Source organism: Chrysochloris asiatica, unplaced genomic scaffold (assembly GCF_000296735.1).
Source record: "Chrysochloris asiatica unplaced genomic scaffold, ChrAsi1.0 scaffold00212, whole genome shotgun sequence".
In the NCBI taxonomy this organism is placed as follows: Eukaryota; Metazoa; Chordata; class Mammalia; order Afrosoricida; family Chrysochloridae; genus Chrysochloris; species Chrysochloris asiatica.
Genome location: NW_006408730.1, coordinates 2,004,462 through 2,021,553, shown reverse-complemented (window position 1 = coordinate 2,021,553; position 17,092 = coordinate 2,004,462). Strand labels below are relative to the sequence as shown.

The window sequence follows — 17,092 nt, the reverse complement described above, 5'->3', positions numbered from 1 at the left end:
CAAGTTCGGCGGTTTAAACTCACCAGCTGCTCCTTGGAAACCCTATACAGAGTCACCATGAGTTGGAACCGACTTGGCACTTAACAACAACAATTTCACTTTTGTTTTTGTTTTTTTTTAATTGCTCTACAACTGAATGATATTCCATGCATATACCACATTTTGTTTATCCATTCTTCTGTTGATGGACACATGGGTTGTTTCCATGTTTTGACTATTGTGAATCATCTTAAGTCTTTTTTAATACAGAGGTTCCCTCTTTTGCTCTTTTTTTCCTTTTTGAATTTATTTAAGAAGCTAGCTGTTTGTAGCATTTCCCATACTCTGGATTTTGTTGCTTGCATTTGCATGGTATCATTTAACATGTCCCACTGGTGTGGTGCTGTAAGATAAGCACTGGACCACAAGCTCAGTTTGAATTGCAAGGTCAGTGGTTCAAACTCACCAGTAGCTTCTTGGAAACCTTATACAGGATCACTATAAGTTGGAATGGACTTGATGGCAGTTAACATCAATAGCAACAACACTTCCACCATATTTCATTCAATTGGTAGTTAGATCTTGAGACTAGAACAGATTCATGTTTGAGTTAATGTCAAGAATACTTCAGAATGGGGTATGTACTTCACCAAGGAGGCACACAATTCCTGGTTGTACCTCCTTTCATGGAGTCCTGGTGTGGTGCTGTGGGTTAATGTGCTGGGCTGCAAAGTTAGTTTGAACTACAAGCTCACCAGCCACTCCTCAAAAACTTTATACAGGGTCACTATGGGTCAGAACCAAGTTGATGGCTCTTTTAACAACAACAACAACCTCTTTTTATGATGTTAGTTACTATTACTGAGAGCCATTACTTTATTAAGAGTTGTTGTTTTTATAAGTGCTATCAAGTTGGTTCTGACTCATAGCAAACTTGTGTAGGGTTTCAGAAGATTGGCTGGTGGAAAAGAGGAAGACCCCCAGCGAGATGGACTGGCAAAGTGGCAGCATCAATGGGCTCAAGCGTGGCAGCAATTGTGATGTTGGCCCAGGACCGGGCAGTCTTTAGTCCTGTTGTGCATAGAGTTGCTATGAGTCAGTCCTGACTGAATGGCACCTAACAATAATGACAACAACCTTGTGCTTAGCAATCCAGTGTTTTTCCTACAACATCATACCTGGACTCCACAGTAGGAGTAGTTTAATGATAATATTATGTGATTCCTTTTCTCATGCATCAGATAACGAACAACTTCCATTTATTACTCCAAAAGGCAAGATTAACGTGGAAAAGGATCTAGAGCTTAAAGTAGCCCAGGGAATTTTGATAGCTACTACATTTTAACCCCAGCCAATTCATTGCCTCTCTAATACTTAGGTTTCTCTGCAATTGCCGCATTTGATGAATTTTTCCATGGGTGTAAAATTCACTACTTCTCAATGCAGCTCACTCCATCTTTGGACTGCACACAGTGAAGAGCTCTCCTCACCTAAATCCTGACTTCCCTCTAATTTCTTTCTACTGGGCCTAACTAGATAAACAAAGACAAACCCACTGCCGGCGAGTCTATTTTGACCATAGCAATCTCATAGGTCAGAGTAGAACTGCAACTCAGGGTTTCCAAAACTGGAAAAGGGACTCGAGTTTCGCAAAGCAGAGCATCAGTGAACAAGAGGAAGGTCCCCACGGAGTGGCTGCAACGTCGGGCTCACAATGACAACGGTAAGGATGGTGCAGGATTGGGCAATATTTTGTTCTGTTGTGCACCTCGATGGTATCTAACAACATGTCCAGAATTTCTAAATTTTTATATTCTTACTTCTACAAATATGTAAGTGTGCACTTAATTTATTGAGGAATGTATACCCTTTACACTCAAAGGTCAAAGCATACGGATCTCCCCCATTCGTCAATATAGACAATCAAAGGTCAGAGCACATAGCAGATGCATTTTTACCAAAAGTTTCTTGTGAGAAATTGTATTAATAGTAAAAAGTTGGTCTGTTCTCCAATATAACCAGGGCTAGAAATAACTGTGTTCTTGAATGACATTATCTTAGCTCCACATACGTGCTTTTGCTGAATGATAATATGACATGAAGTCAACTTCCTGTAATATAGGGAGGCATCAGGCCATATAAAACTAGTATTTTTATCTGCTATGGCAACGTTTCTGAGGATGTTGTTGATTGCACACTCTTGACAAACACCACCAAGAAGACATTTCTTGCTTCCAATTTTTTTTTTTTTTTTTTACAAACAATATTTTACTAAATAACTAGTTGGCATTATTAGTTTGTAATTGATGGTTCCTCCTCATTACATTGAAACTCAGTGTCAATATTTTATGTGTAACACCTAATACGATCCAAACATACCAATCTCCTTTGCTAATCTATCTGAAGCAATATTTGCCTGCTTATTTTCACATCGCTTTGACTGTATTGTTTGTATTATTAGACTCTATAATTTGATCCCTTTTATTATACAATTTTTATAAGTTGCCTCAAAGCCTTTGTAAAATGATAAATTAATGTATAAACACACCATCTAACTATAGTGCTCGCAATACTGATCTAAAGGTATTTTCTTATGTTTGCCTCTTGCATTAGACTGTGAACATCTTAAGGTCTAGGATTTATTTTATTGTTGTTTACATCTCCAGTATCTAGCACACTACTGAATCATTCTTAGTTGTTGTTGCTGTTGTTAAGTGCCGTCGAGTCGGTTCCGACCCATAGCGACCCTGTACAGGGTTTCCAAGGTGTAAATCTTTACGGGAGCAGAAGCCTCATCTTTCTCCCACGGAGCGGCTGGTAGTTTCGAACTGCTGACCTTAAGGTTCGCAGCCCGATTCGTAACCACTACGCTACCAGAGCTCCTTCTTAGTAGCATTAGTATCTATTGTTCCCAGATGTAAACCAGCTATAATCACTTAGCTCATTTGATAGTGCTTGGCCTCTAGAGGGCACTCTAGGTCTTTCATTCATACTGTTCTCTGTTGAGTACTTGAAAAGTGCCGTGGAGTGGGTTCCCATTCATAGCAACCTCTTTTAGGTTTTCCAAGGAGCAGCTGGTGAGTTCAAACCAATTTTGAGGACAAGTGCATATCCTATGGGGACACACCAGGACTCCAGAGGCCGCACCCTTTGGGGCAGCTCTACACTATCCTATAGGATCACCATGAGTCAAAATCCACTTGAGTATCATTCTGACTCATAGTAATTCTTCTCTCATGGAGTGGCTGGTGGGTTCTAAAGATGGATTTTTGCTTTATAGCTGAGGGCTTTAACCATTGTTCCACCAGGGCTCCTTTTCTAAGAAGTTGTTGTTGTTACATGCCGTCAAGTCGGTTTCAACTCATAGTGGTCTTGTATATACTTTATATACTACATGAGCCCTCATGCAGTATATAAAAGCAGACTAAGTCTTCTTGCAGAAAGTAGTTGTGCATTTTTCATGTCAATAATGGAGATGAAATTCATTCGAGTCACACAGAAAATTAGAATCTAGGTAATAAATAGTCCTTGAAAGGAAGCCACTTTTCTAAGAACTCGGGTGTTGACATTTCCCCTTTGCTCTCTTTTATTGAGAGGCAAACAGATAGACAATGATTCTCTGTCTTCAGAACACCTTCTTTCTGTTCACCCTGACAGCCTTTCCACTTGGATGGACTTACTGTTCACTTGCCAGAGAGTTCTACAGAATATGCATTTCAAGGAAAGAATTCATTCTCACTATTCTATTTATTTTTAAATCTCAGGGAACCCCACATACTAGGAAACGTGGTCTAAGCCATTTCCACCCAGTAGCAGGCACAGAGAGTGGGTACCTCATGTGAGATTTCACATCCAGCAGCTCCAGCGCAGTGACTCGTGGCTCACCAGCCAGGTTTTGCAAGATCTTCAGCCTTGGCCCACAGTGTTTATAGAATTCAGTGCAAATATTCAGCAGGGATTCCCGGGGTCTTCTGAATTCCTCTCGAGCAATTCGTTCATCTAGTTCTTCTCTGGGAAGGCCTTGCCCTTCCTCCAGCAAATGAAGATTCTCCCTGGAAAATTGTGAAAAGTTAGCTGGGGGTCTGATAAGGTATGTGTGTGGCAACTGTGAGAGGAGGGTATCACACTGAAGAAAAATACGAGTCCTAAAGAATTAATGAATTGATAAGGAAGGACCTAGGAGGAAGCCATTTGCAGAGATAAAGTTTACCAGCTTACAGGAGATGGTCACATCAGCTTGTAATGTCTTTACATTAGTAATTTTCAGAAGGTTTACTTAGCAATATTATTCCATGCATCACTGAGATAAAATCTGATAGGACCATAAATCAGCTGAAAAGACATTGCAATTTGGAATATCACGCCAATTTCCTGGTTATCAGAAGCTGAGGTAAGAGGGATGGGGAGAGAAAAAAAATAATAAAAAGGTAATCATTATAAGATATCAGAATCGATATGCAATAAACCAAGTCTTTCTGTACCTGATGAAGTGCAGTTTGGCACCTTGTTCCTGGTACCTGGGAATCAGAAAAATAGTTTGTATAATTATCAGAGCAAGAGCAAACTCCCTTTGGTGGGGCTTCTTACAGATATTTAGTGAAAAGTCCTACACATTTTGAGTCAGTTACACATTTTGATACATTCATGGATATGCACATATTAATCCTAAAACATAAAATCTTTCATTTGACTACCTGTGAAAGCTGTTTCATTGCCATACCATTCGTGTAAAGACAAATTAAAAAATATATATAAACTCATGGAACATAGCCAGAAAGAGCAATATTTGAAAACTTGGAAAGTCAGGTGAGTCTGAATTATAGTTTGAACACACTGTGCTCTGTTATAAGTGACCACAGAAAGAAACATGGCTGCCTTTTTACAGACCCAAAAGAACTAGAGGCTTTATGGCTCATTGATAATAGGACTTTAGAAGTCCTCCTTCTCCAACACCTTCTGTTGACTGGCTGCATGTAGCCCAGTGTGTCCAGAGGAGCCTCAAGACATCTTTTCAATACTAATAAAGTTTACTTAACGCAGGTAACTTAGACATAAATTAACAATTTTTACCAGGCAATTTTAAATTGGGTTTGGAATTTGCTTTTGTTTTATTTTAAATATGATGAGCAGATAATAAACTGTTTATAAATAATGATACACACTCAAAAGTTTGCTTTAGTGACAATGGAAAAATTTTTTTTTTAGTTTTCCCTTCCTGCTAACTACTTTGCAAAGGAAAAAAGATAACTTGCTCTTAAGTTGATCTTAGGTTCACCCTTGTTAAACATTCTTTGGAAGAGGAGGCTAACTAAACCTCTATGTATTGGAGTATTTAAAGGTGAAGAAGCACTTAAAGTATTTGCTAGTATAGTCAGTGTCTGAATCACACTACATCAAGATGAAGTCAACAATCATGAAAGTTCATTTGAGACATAAATCAAATTTTGGATACGGTGTCTGTCTAGATCAAAGAAAGTTGATGCTACATAACTGTCTGGGGAATGAGAAACTACCTCTGGACTACTATTGTTTTAGTTGCATTTTCCTTGGAGGCAACTGAAACTCTAATTCAAAGACCACCCAGGAGACAGAGAGCAACTGGTGTACTGCAGCAAACAAACCAACACAACTGTCAATTTGTGAAGCTGATTTAGATTTCTCTTTGACCATTTTGAACTACACACCTTGCTATTTTCTTGTAACTGCAAACTCCTCCCTTCTTTCCAATTACTTGGGGATTTTCAAACTCAGCATTGAGGAGGTTTAAAATCCTCTCATTCCCAACACCTGAAATTCAGGTTGTAAGATGGTAAAAGGCCATGGTGAATTACCTGGTGTTCACCCCAGACGACATGGTGTGATTGGCTGTGGTGGTTCCTTTATGGCCTTGGTCACATCTGCTCATTTGTGGGGCGGTCATGGGCCTGTAACAATGACAATAATCACCACAACAGCATAATAGTAACAGCAGTGGAAATATATATAGCAATAAACATTCAATTTACTGTAGAGTAAGTGTTAAGTTTTGTTAGGCAAATCTGCTGCACAAGACCTTTTTTAAGTGTTGAAGAGCAAAGATGTCAGCTTGAGGACTAAGGTGCGCCTGACCCAAGCCATGGTATTTTCAATAACCTCATATGCATGCAAAAGCTCCACAGTGAATAAGGAAGACCATAGAAGAATTGATGCCTTTGAGTTATGGTGCTGGAGGAGAATATTGAAAGTGCCATGGGCTGCCAAAAGAACCAATAGATCTGTTTTGGAAGAAGTGCAGCCAGAGTGCTCCTTGGAGGCCAAGATGGCCAAACTTCGTCTCTCATACTTTGGACATACTGTCGTCAGGAGGGACCAGTCACTGTAGAAGGATATCATGTTTGGAAGGGTGGAGGGTCAGAGAAAAAGAGGAAGACCCCAATGAGATGTATTGGCCAAGTGGCAGCATCACTCAAGTGTGGGAACAGTAGTGAGGTTGGCCCAGAATCGGGCAGTATTTTGTTATGCTGTGCATAATGTCGCTATGAGTTGGTACCGACTCGATGGCACCTAACAACAACAAGTGTTAAGTTTTAGGGTCTTAAACTGATAGGCTGTTAGCTATGACCTTTCTCTCATACCCTTTCTGTCTTGGTTCTGATTGTGATTGAAATTATTCCATGTTTTGGTTCTGAGTAACAAACTGTAACTCTTTAGATCAGATATTTATGAAACTAGACTTCTGAATTTGTATAAATTAAGAGAGAATCAGAGCTCATACTCCAATTCTACAGAACCAAGCAGTTAACCACTGCAGACAATAACTGAAAGGAAGGATGTACACACAACTTTGTCCACCTATGCCATAAACAACCCACCTATTTTTCTAAGTACCAAAAATTAAAAGAATTCTTTTCATCAAAATTATATCATAAGCAACCCAGTGAAATGAGCAAATGACTCTAAGTCAGTAGCACACCCTTGTGGCTCATTGGTTTAAGCACTTGACTGCTAACCAAAAGCTCTATTGTTTGAATTCACTTTGCTTCAAGATGTACAGCCTTGGGAACAGGGCAGCTCTACTCTGTCCTATAGGGTTGGAATCAGACGGGAGTGGGTTTGCTTTAGGTTGGGTAAGTCAGTAATTTATAGATTATTAATAATAATTCATATAATCTTACTGAATAGCTGCACAGTTTACTTTAAATATTAGTTAAGCGTTGCCGCTGAACCGTCATCTGAAGCAGGGAAGGGATAATGCTGTCTTTCACTGCCATTGCTTTTATGAACTCTTGAAGGCTTGTTTCTATGTTGTTCATTTTCTGTGGCTAGACAGTAGTCTTTCACCAACCATACTAGACCTTCTCTTCTTCTTCTTGTAGGAGGTAAAATTTTAAGATGCTCTGAAAGTCCTTCACCCACTTTTGCTAATTCAGTGGTCATGTTACATTATGTGGTGAATGGTGGTCCAGTCATACCACCATTGAACAGCAGAGTTGTCTTTGGCTGGATGAAGAGAGATGTAAAGAATGAGAAGCATCTGAGGTGCCCTTGCTGATTGGAAGATGGAAAGGGCCAGGTGAGAAGAAATGCATGTGAGTGCTATAGCAGCTGACAACCAGCAAGGCAACAAGAATCTCCCCCAGCTGCAGGGAGCTGGATTCTGCTAAAAACCTGAGTAAGTGTGGAAGTAAACTAGTCCTCAGAACCTTCAGATAAGAGCCCAGGCGGGCCAGCACCTTGATTTCAGTCTTCAGTGAGACCCTGAGAAGAGAACCCAGACCAGTTTGCCTATCCTTATGGCCTGCAGAGCAATGAGACAATAAATAGGATTTGTCCTAACCCTCTAAATCTGTGGCAATTTGCTACTTGGAACAATAGAAAATGCAGATACTTGCAATATACTTATTTATGTGGTACAAAAAAAAAAACCTCCTAACAAACCCACTGCCATTGAGTTGATACTGACTCACAGTGACAGAATCTATAGGACAGAGAAGAACTGTGCCCTAAGGGTTTCTGAGAATGTAAGTTTTTATGGGAGCAGACGGTCCCAACTTTTTCTGTATTTATGTGTACCTATAACACCAAATGAAACCAGATGCTACTGAGTTGATTTCTACTCCACATGTGAAAAGTAGACATGTGCTACATAGGGTTTTCATGGCTGCTGGAAGTCGATCGTCAGGCCTTTCTTCTGAGGTACATTTAGTTGGGTTTAAACCACCAACCTTTTGATTACTAGCAAAGTGCTTTTAACCATTTGTACCATCTAAGGACCTCACTAATACCCACAGAATTGTTCAGATTTTTTTCATGAGAGAAAGAATACACGAATGTTAATGTGAAAGGGGATTCTTAATAATGAATAATTATCACCAACCAATGAGGCTAGATTTCCACTCCATCAAAGGAATAGTAAATGCTCTGGGATATTTTAACAGTCTCAGGATGAGGTTGTTTAACAATGAGTTTTAAAGTCACAGAATTCTAATGTTACAGTATCATCCAGAACACTTCATGGACTTTTGAATAAGTCTGTGTGGATAAAGTAACTGATTTGTCCTTATAAAAATGAATAGAAGGGAAGAAAACACCAACACTGGTAGGATGAGGAAAAACAACTGAAGTATCACTTGGGGAAATTTGACAGCCTTTCTCTCCTTTAATTGCAGGAAGGGGCCAGTGAAGTGACCAGATGGTCATGGAAGAAAGTGTAAAAGTATATATCTCCTTAGGATGTCTTTCATCCCAGTACCTTCATGAAACCATTATCCAAGTATTGGGACTATTTCCTCTTAAGACAGGAGATTTCTCCACCCTCCTCCGCTCAGCACACCTAATCTCTCTGAACAGAGAATCTGTTATTATTGCATTAGAATAAAATGTTAATTTGTTATATAGTTTTTGAAATTATAATTCTTCATATAAATAGTGAAATAATAAAAGAATGGTGATGGTGGTTATGTGCCATGGAGTCGGTTCTGACTCATAGCGACCCTGTATAGGGTTTCCGAGGCTGTAAATCTTTACAGGAGCAGAAAGCCTCATCTTTCTCCCGCAGATCCATTGGTAGTTTTGAACTGCTGACCTTGAGGTTAGCAGCCCAACTCGTAACCACTACACTACTTAGTTGAAATTACACACATTTCATGTCTCATAAAATAATAGCTAATAAAAAATGTGGATCACATTTTCATATTAACTATAATAAAACATTGTTTATCACTTGGTTAGGACCTCCAGAGAAGTACAGCAAGATACATGCAATGTGTGCTTAGTAATCGTGGTAGAAAAATTATTATTATTACTATTATTATCACAACACTGAGCACTAGTTAGCTAAACAATTTAGAGAATATTTGTAGTTTTAAGTCATAAAGAGCTGAGTTAGGGTTGTTGTTGTTGTCAGGTGCCATCAAGTTGGAACCAACTCATAGTGACTCCATGCACAGCAGAATGAAACAATGTCCGATCCTGGGCCAACCTCACTACCGCTGCCACACTTGAGTTCATCAATGATGCCACCTGGCTGATCCATCTCATTGGGGGTCTTCCTCTTTTTCTCTGTCCCTCCATCTTACCCAGCATGACATCCTTCTCCAGCGACTGTTCCCTCCGGACAATATGTCCAAAGTATGAGAGACGAACCTTAACTATCTTGGCCTCGAAGGAGCACTCTGGCTGCTCTTCTTCCAAAACAGATTTATTGGTTCTTTTGGCAGTCCATGGAGTTAGGGTAGTTTTATGTAAATAAAGACTGGATTTTGAAGATTTTAAGACATAACATTTTTTGTTTGTTTTAAGTGGATACATATGGCTTGAAGCAGGGGCTAGTTCTGCCCCTGAGATTACCTGGTGAGCACCTCTACGCTATATAAGAGGGCCTGCAGGGACGTTGCAAGAGCAGCTGTGGCTGCGATCTCCTCTCGGGCGGCAGGTACGGTCTCCACTTGTGAAGTCTGCCTCTTCATTTTTTGTAGATAGCATGGGACTAAAGCTTCTAAAACCATCAGCATCTGAAGACTTCAAGCAACAGAAAGAAAACTACTGTTATGTTTTCACTACATTCTACTGAGTTGCTTGGAAAAATGGAAAACCCTAGAAAGAGGATGAGTTCTGAGAACCCTGTTCCATTACACCCAAGTCAAGAATAGTTAACGCTGATGAAAATGCCGACTGACGGCGCTCAATCCACTAACTGAGCTCCTGCTAATACTCCAGTCTTCAGGGAAGGGTGAGATCTAGTGAAGAGACTTAGCAATGCATGAAAGCAGTTGAAAGAATAACTGTTAGTTGGTGAAGTTACAGAAGCCATCTACACACACAGGTCTCAGAATCATCTAGAAAACTACATTCAGGAATTTTTTGGGTGTGATTTTCTAGCTGAAAAATAAAAAACTAGTCAAGGTAAAACCCTTCCCTGGGAGGCAGGCTGGCTTTCTAAAGCATAAGCAATATTATTGCATGAGTTTGTGGAATTGCCGTGCAGCTCTGAAAACGCCTGCTTATAAGGGTGCATGAACACTTCTCACTGGATTCAGTGTGTTTTTTGTTTGGGGGGTTGTCAGAAAGATCAGCTGAAAGGGGAGATGGAAATTAAATGGTCATTATGCAAAGGTGGGTTTTTTTTTCCTCCAAAACTGAAAATGCATAAAACCAACATAAACCTTTCACTGGGAGATTTTTTCCCAGGAACCACACTCTAAAATCCTGGAGAACCTGAAACTAAGATATTCTTTGATCAATTTCTATAAAAACCTATAGAGGATCTTTATGAATCAGAAGTACTGGCTTCTGGTAATGTGATTTTTGTTGTTGTTGAGTACCGTGCAGTTGGTTCTGACTCATAGTGACCCTGCACAGGGTTTCCGAGACTAAATCTTTATGGGAACAGAAAGCCTCATCTTTCTCCCAGGTAATGTGATTAACCTAGGTTAAGTGCTCTGCGGGAAGGAAAAGGCAATTTTCAGAAATTGGTAGGTATGAGGGCAGAGCTATAATACTCCTTTGCATTCTGTTACCTGTCATCTTAAAAAATGAGGGAAGGAGTCAGTTGTGCTTTTTGTAATAACAGTGTAGCTGTTACAGATTCATTTTCTTATTAGAAAAGTTGGCAAAAACTATAGGATGCATCAGGTAGATGCCAAAGTTTACAGGTATACTTTAGGGATACCAGGTTTCTGGAGAAAATAGAAGCTTACTCAGTTGAACCAGACATTAAGAAGCAATTTTCTCTTCCAGAAACTTGCCAACTTGAAAGCAAGGTAGGGCCAAACAGCTAAGAACAAACTAAGCAAACGTCTCAGTTAAACATTTGGGAAGCCAAGCAGAATTTCCAGCAGTTTCAGAGAGCTGAATAAATATGAAGGGGATTCAAAAATACTTGTGGAAAGATGGGATTGAAAAATAATGGATTTTTCCCCACAACCTTTCTGGAGCCCCCTCATCATCATACTGGAGTTCAGAGCCTTTCAAGGATGTGCTATATCCTAGAACTGTATACTAGGAGTGATTTGTGAGTTTGAACTGCTGACCTTTCGGTTTAAACCGACTTTATGGTCAAGTGCTTATTCTAGGAGTGTGAAAAAAACAACAACAGAAAAGCTCCTACAAAGACTGAAAGCCAAGTTTAAAGCAAACATATTTCAGAATAAATTAAGATGATCTGCCTCTGCTATAACTGTGCATCAGATAGTAACAACAAATCCTTCCTGGAGAAGGATAACATCAGAGATTCTCGCATATGATTTTTTACATAGCTGTGCATATTATATATATATATAATATTCCATGTTAAGCAGTTATGTGAGACCCACGTGATCAAAACTCAAGGAAAAGAATGAAACAAGCAAAAGCACAAGTCTTCTAATATTGAAGTTATCAACACAGACGTTAACAGAACTACAGTTAAATGTTGAATAAAATAGTTGACAAAATTCTGAAATCTATGTGACTAAAATCGGAACTGAAGAATAGAAATATTTAAAATAGAGGACTCAAGAGAAATTTAATAGTAAATTAGAGGGAAAAATTACTGTGAACTGGAACAAAGATCAATACAAAATATTTATACAGAAACACAGAGATAAAAATTATGGACAATAAGGAAAATAACATAACAGATCAATGGAGTCCTGGTTTGGTGCTGCAGGATAAACACTGGACTGTAAGGTCAGCAATTCAAACCCACCAGCCACTCCTTGGAAACTCTGTACAGGGTCATTATGAGTCAGACCAACTCAATGGCACTTAACAACAACAACAGGGCATGATAAAAAGGTCAAATATGCATTTAAATGGCAACTGGAAGTAGAGGAAAGTGAAAGTAGGGCAGAAGCAATATTTGAAGAGAAAGTAGTGTGATGAATTTTCTAAAGTTCTTGGAGCTGCCCAGATTCAAGAAGTATTCTGTATTCCAAGAAGTATAAATACAAAGAAAATCACAACAAAACATGCCAGAGTCAAACTGCTGAAAATCCAAGACAGATAAAAATCTTAATAATCAACTTAGATCTGGTACTGGTACAGAAAAAGAGTCATAGATCACTGGAACAGAATTAAGAACCCAGAAGTAACTCTATCCATGTGCAGTCAGCTGATCTTTGATAAAGGGCCAAAACACATTAAATGGGGGAAGCGATAGTCTCTTCAACAAATGGTGCTGGCAAAACTGAAAATCCATTTGCAGAAAAATGAAACAAGACCCATATCTCACACCATATACAAAACCAAATTCAATGTAGATTTAAAAAGACCTACACGTAAAACCTAGAACTCTAAAGATTATCAATGAAAAATAGGGACACATTTAGGGGCTCTAATACATGGTATAACTATACTATCAAACATTACTAAAAACATAAAAACAACAGAAGACAAAATATGTGACTGGAACATCCTAAAAATCAGGCACTTATGTGCATCAGAGATTTTGCTAAAAGACTCAAAAGGGAGCCAACAGACAGGGAAAAATTTTTTTTGCAATGACAGATCAGACAAAGGACTAATATTTAAAATTTATAGAAAACTACAACACATATAGAGTCCAGGGGAAGTGCTGTAGGATCAGCTGGACTGGAAATCACAATGTTAACAGTTCAAATCCCCCAGCTGCTTTTTGGAAACCCTGTACATGGTCACTATGAGTTGGATCTGACTCAACAGCATTTAACAACAATAGAAACACTTCTAAAAGAAAAAGACAAATAACCCACTTTAAAAATAGGCAGAAGACATGAACAGACACTTCACCAAGGAAGACATTCAGGTTGCCAACAAACATATGAAGAAATATTCATGATCATTAGCCATTGTTGTTGTTGTTGTTGTTAAGTGCCGTCGAGTCGGTTCCGACCCATAGCGACCCTGAACAGGGTTTCCAAGGCTGTAAATTTTTACGGGAACAGAAAGCGTCATCTCACCCCAGCATTAATAGCAAAGTTAAGAAAAACAGAAACAGAAAACAACAAATGCTGGCAAGAATGTGGAGAGACTGGGACCCTCCTACATTGCTGGTAGGACTTAAATGGCTCAACCACTATGGAAAAGCAGTATGGCGCTTCCTGAGAAAGTTGGAAAAATAAGTACCATATTGCCCATCAATCCCTCTACTTGATATAGGTCCACAAGAAATAAGTCAGGACATGAGTAGATATATGCACACTGATGTTCATCACAGTACTATTCACAATAGCAAAAAGATGGAGACAGCCTAAATGTCCATCAGTGGAAGAGTGGATAAACAAATGTATATACACACAACAGAATATGCAATGTTGAAGAATAATGATAAATCTGCAAAACACCTCATAATATGGATGCATACCTCATAACCTGGAGGATATTATGCTGAGTAAAATAAGAAAATCACAAAAGGACAGGTATTGTATGAGACTATTATTCCTGGTGTGGTGCTGCATGATAATACGCTGGACTACAAGGTCAACTTGAACCGCAAGGTTGGTGGTTCCTTGGAAACCCTATGCAGGGCCACTATTGGTCAGAACTGACTCAACAGCACTGAACAACAACTGTTGTAAAACATCAAGAAAAGGTTTTCATATTAAAGAAATATTCTTTGATGGTTACCAGGCTTGGGAGAGAAGGGAGTGTAATTCACTGGCTAGAGGGTAGACACATTTTAACTCAGGTGATGAGAGGGCACTATACAAGAAGGGAGAGGACAATATACAACACAAGGGGGGTTGGCAGAAGAATTATGAAGATAGATGAAAACACAAGGACTAAAGGGATAGACATAAATACTGATATATACCCAGACTGGGAACAGCAGTGCTCTGTTGTTCTGTGTGTAGATACACATGCTGAATGGGTATGATTGGATATATATGTACATGCATATATAGCCCACAAATACATAAGAGTTTGAAAGAGGATATTTGTACATGGGTCATCACAGGGAGAAAGCAGAACAACTGTTGTTGCATGGAAGGGACTGCAATCATTGAAACAAATGATTTGTTGAATGTACAACTGATGATCTTGTCTGCAAATCTTTACTCAGTGTACAATAATTTTTTTTTTTTTTAAAGCAAGCTAGAGAGAAAAAGGGAACATTTAATTCAAATGAGCAGCAAAACTTGAAGCTGGCTTTTCAATAAAAACAATGGAAGCCAGTAGGTAATGACTGCTAAATTTCTCAAAAAGTTTTTGCAAATATAGTATTACATATATATAAGTATAGTATATATACTTTTGCAAATATAGTACTTCTACATCAAGAGAATACATTCTTAAGGAAAATAAAATTGCTTAAGCAAATAAAAAATGACTGAATTTATATAAAACATTTCTTCACTGAAGAACTATTAAAGGAAGTATAAGAAAAATACTTACTTTTAAGTATAAGGAAATATATTCTGTATAAAAGAATGGGAATTAAGTAAGAATAAAGACCAATAAAAAGCTAAATACATAGATAAATATGAACGTTAATGATTATGTCTAAATTTTAGGCAATACATGATAGCTATAGCAAAAAATAATAAAATAAAATAAGGCCCAAGGTGAGTAAAAATTTTTTTAAAAATTGATATAAGTTCCTGGAATTTTCTTGAAAGGGATGAGAATTAGACAAGAATACAAGTCACATTTTATAGAACCTCTCCTATGACATTTCTAAGTTAGGTTTTTGTTTTGTTTTTTAAACTTACTTGCTAGAATGTTTAAGGCTAATATTATGAAACATAACCTTTGCATTTATTCAAATTTCTTGTCTTTCCATATTTACTTATCACCGCCACAGAATATCAGGCTGTCATTACCTTCGGAAGGACTCAGGAGCGTATGCCACCACAGTGACACAGAGCTTAATGGCTTCACTGATAGAGAATGTTAGGTCTTCGTTCCCATAGCAGAAATCTGAAAGGACAGAGCATAAAGTCAAAAAATTTGAGTGGATTCTGCCAAGGATAACAAAGAATTTGTCTCATCCCAGCATTTTCTTCTCTGTTATATTTTGTAGCCATTTCTTTTCTTTTCTTTTTTTAAAAATTTATTTCTAAACCGTGAACAGCATAAGGAGCTATGGTAGTGTAGTGGTTATGAACCGGGCTGTGAACTGCAAGGTCAGCAGTTCGAAACTAAAGATGAGGCGTTCTGCTCCCGTAAAGATTTACAGCCTCGGAAATCCTGTACAGGGTCGTTATGAGTCTGAACCGACTCCACGGCACATAACAACAAGAACAACAAGGTGCTCTGGTAGTGCAGTGGTTACGAATCGGGCTGCGAGCCGCAAGGTCAGCAGTTTGAAACTATTAGCTGTTCCGAGGGAGAATGATGAGGCTTTCTGCTCCCCGTAAAGATTTGCAGTTTCGGAAACCCTGTACAGGGTCGCTGTGAGTAGGAACTGCCTCCACGGCACACAGCCATCACCACCACCAGTGAACAACATGCGCTTCTTCATCCAAAAATAACCCCACTGCTATCAAGTTGATTCGTACTCCTAGAACCCCAACAGAAGAGAGTAGAACTGCTCCATAGGGTTTCCAAGGCGGTAACTCTTTACGGCATCTGACGGCCACATCTTTCTTTCTTGGAGCATCTGGTGGGTTTCAGCTGCCAACCTTTTAGTCAGTGGCCAAGTGCTTAACCACTGTACCACCAGGACTTCATCTTCATCTAAAGGGATTGGAAAAATTCCACTTATGTGGTGCTGTAGGAAAGCACTGAATTACTAACTGCAGGGTCAGTGGTTCAAATCCATCAACTGCTCCTTGGAAATTCTATGCAGATGAGTATGTATTGGTAACAACAACAGCTTTTCAGAGACTTGCAATTAGAAAAGACATAAAGTTGTGTTTTCCTTTGGTTAGTTTTTAAAAATCGTACAAACGAGAAAATACTGAAGAGCTCTGAGATCTAAGATAAGACAAGAGAATTGTGATTCCTATTGCAGCTCTACACGTTCTGTGACCATAAAATACTACTTTGGGGAACTGTTAGTTTGAATTGCCCAGGGTAACCCAATTTTCTGAAAACTGGAATGCTAGAGCAGTGCTCTCCTAAGCATCATTTTGACAGCATCTTCACAGCAAACAATTCCTTACTCTCTAGGATCCTCAGAAAATTTAAGAAAAACAGGAGCTAGAGAAATGCCCTCACACAAGATATAACTTTTGTTCATTTAGTTTTGCTCTAACTCAGAATACCCAATGTAGAGTTTAAAGTTTCTTTAGAGACTGTAATAAGGAAAAGGATGTCAAGGGAAGTTTTGCTTTTACCTAATGACTTGAGAGGCTTTTCTGCTTTGACTAGCTCTAAAATGTCTAATATGTCAGTGGTCTCTCCCTCCAGGGACTGCAGCAGGTCAAACAGGCACTGAGCAGACACGCCTTTGCTGGACCCACTATGGGCAACATCCTGTATGAAGAAAAGCAATTTTCAGTGGTAATATTCAAAGTTCATTAACATTATCACCAGCAACAATGCCAGAATCTACCCGATATTCTGCTTACAAATCTGCATCCAATGAGGCTGTGACATGATATAATAGAGATCTTTCACATGTGGTACTGTTGGATAAGCACTGGACTGCCAACTGCAAGCTTGGAGGTTAAGAACCACCAGCCACTCCTTAGAAATCCTATACAGAGACACTATGAATTGGAACCAACTC

The 17,092-nt window shown here is 38.9% G+C and overlaps 1 protein-coding gene across 2 annotated transcripts in view; it reads right to left on the bottom strand.

Annotated features, from left to right (window-relative positions):
- The window catches only part of UNC80 (unc-80 homolog (C. elegans)), a 306,407-nt gene that overhangs the window by 50,138 nt on the left and 239,177 nt on the right, over positions 1–17,092 (bottom strand). For both annotated transcript variants that reach the window (XM_006872739.1, XM_006872738.1), the window contains exons 45-50: positions 16,698–16,836; positions 15,240–15,336; positions 9,808–9,978; positions 5,811–5,903; positions 4,461–4,496; positions 3,813–4,031 (exon numbers count right to left, since the gene is read on the bottom strand). In XM_006872739.1, coding sequence (XP_006872801.1) covers positions 3,813–4,031; positions 4,461–4,496; positions 5,811–5,903; positions 9,808–9,978; positions 15,240–15,336; positions 16,698–16,836 — 755 coding nt within the window. The remainder of the gene's footprint in view (positions 1–3,812; positions 4,032–4,460; positions 4,497–5,810; positions 5,904–9,807; positions 9,979–15,239; positions 15,337–16,697; positions 16,837–17,092) is intronic.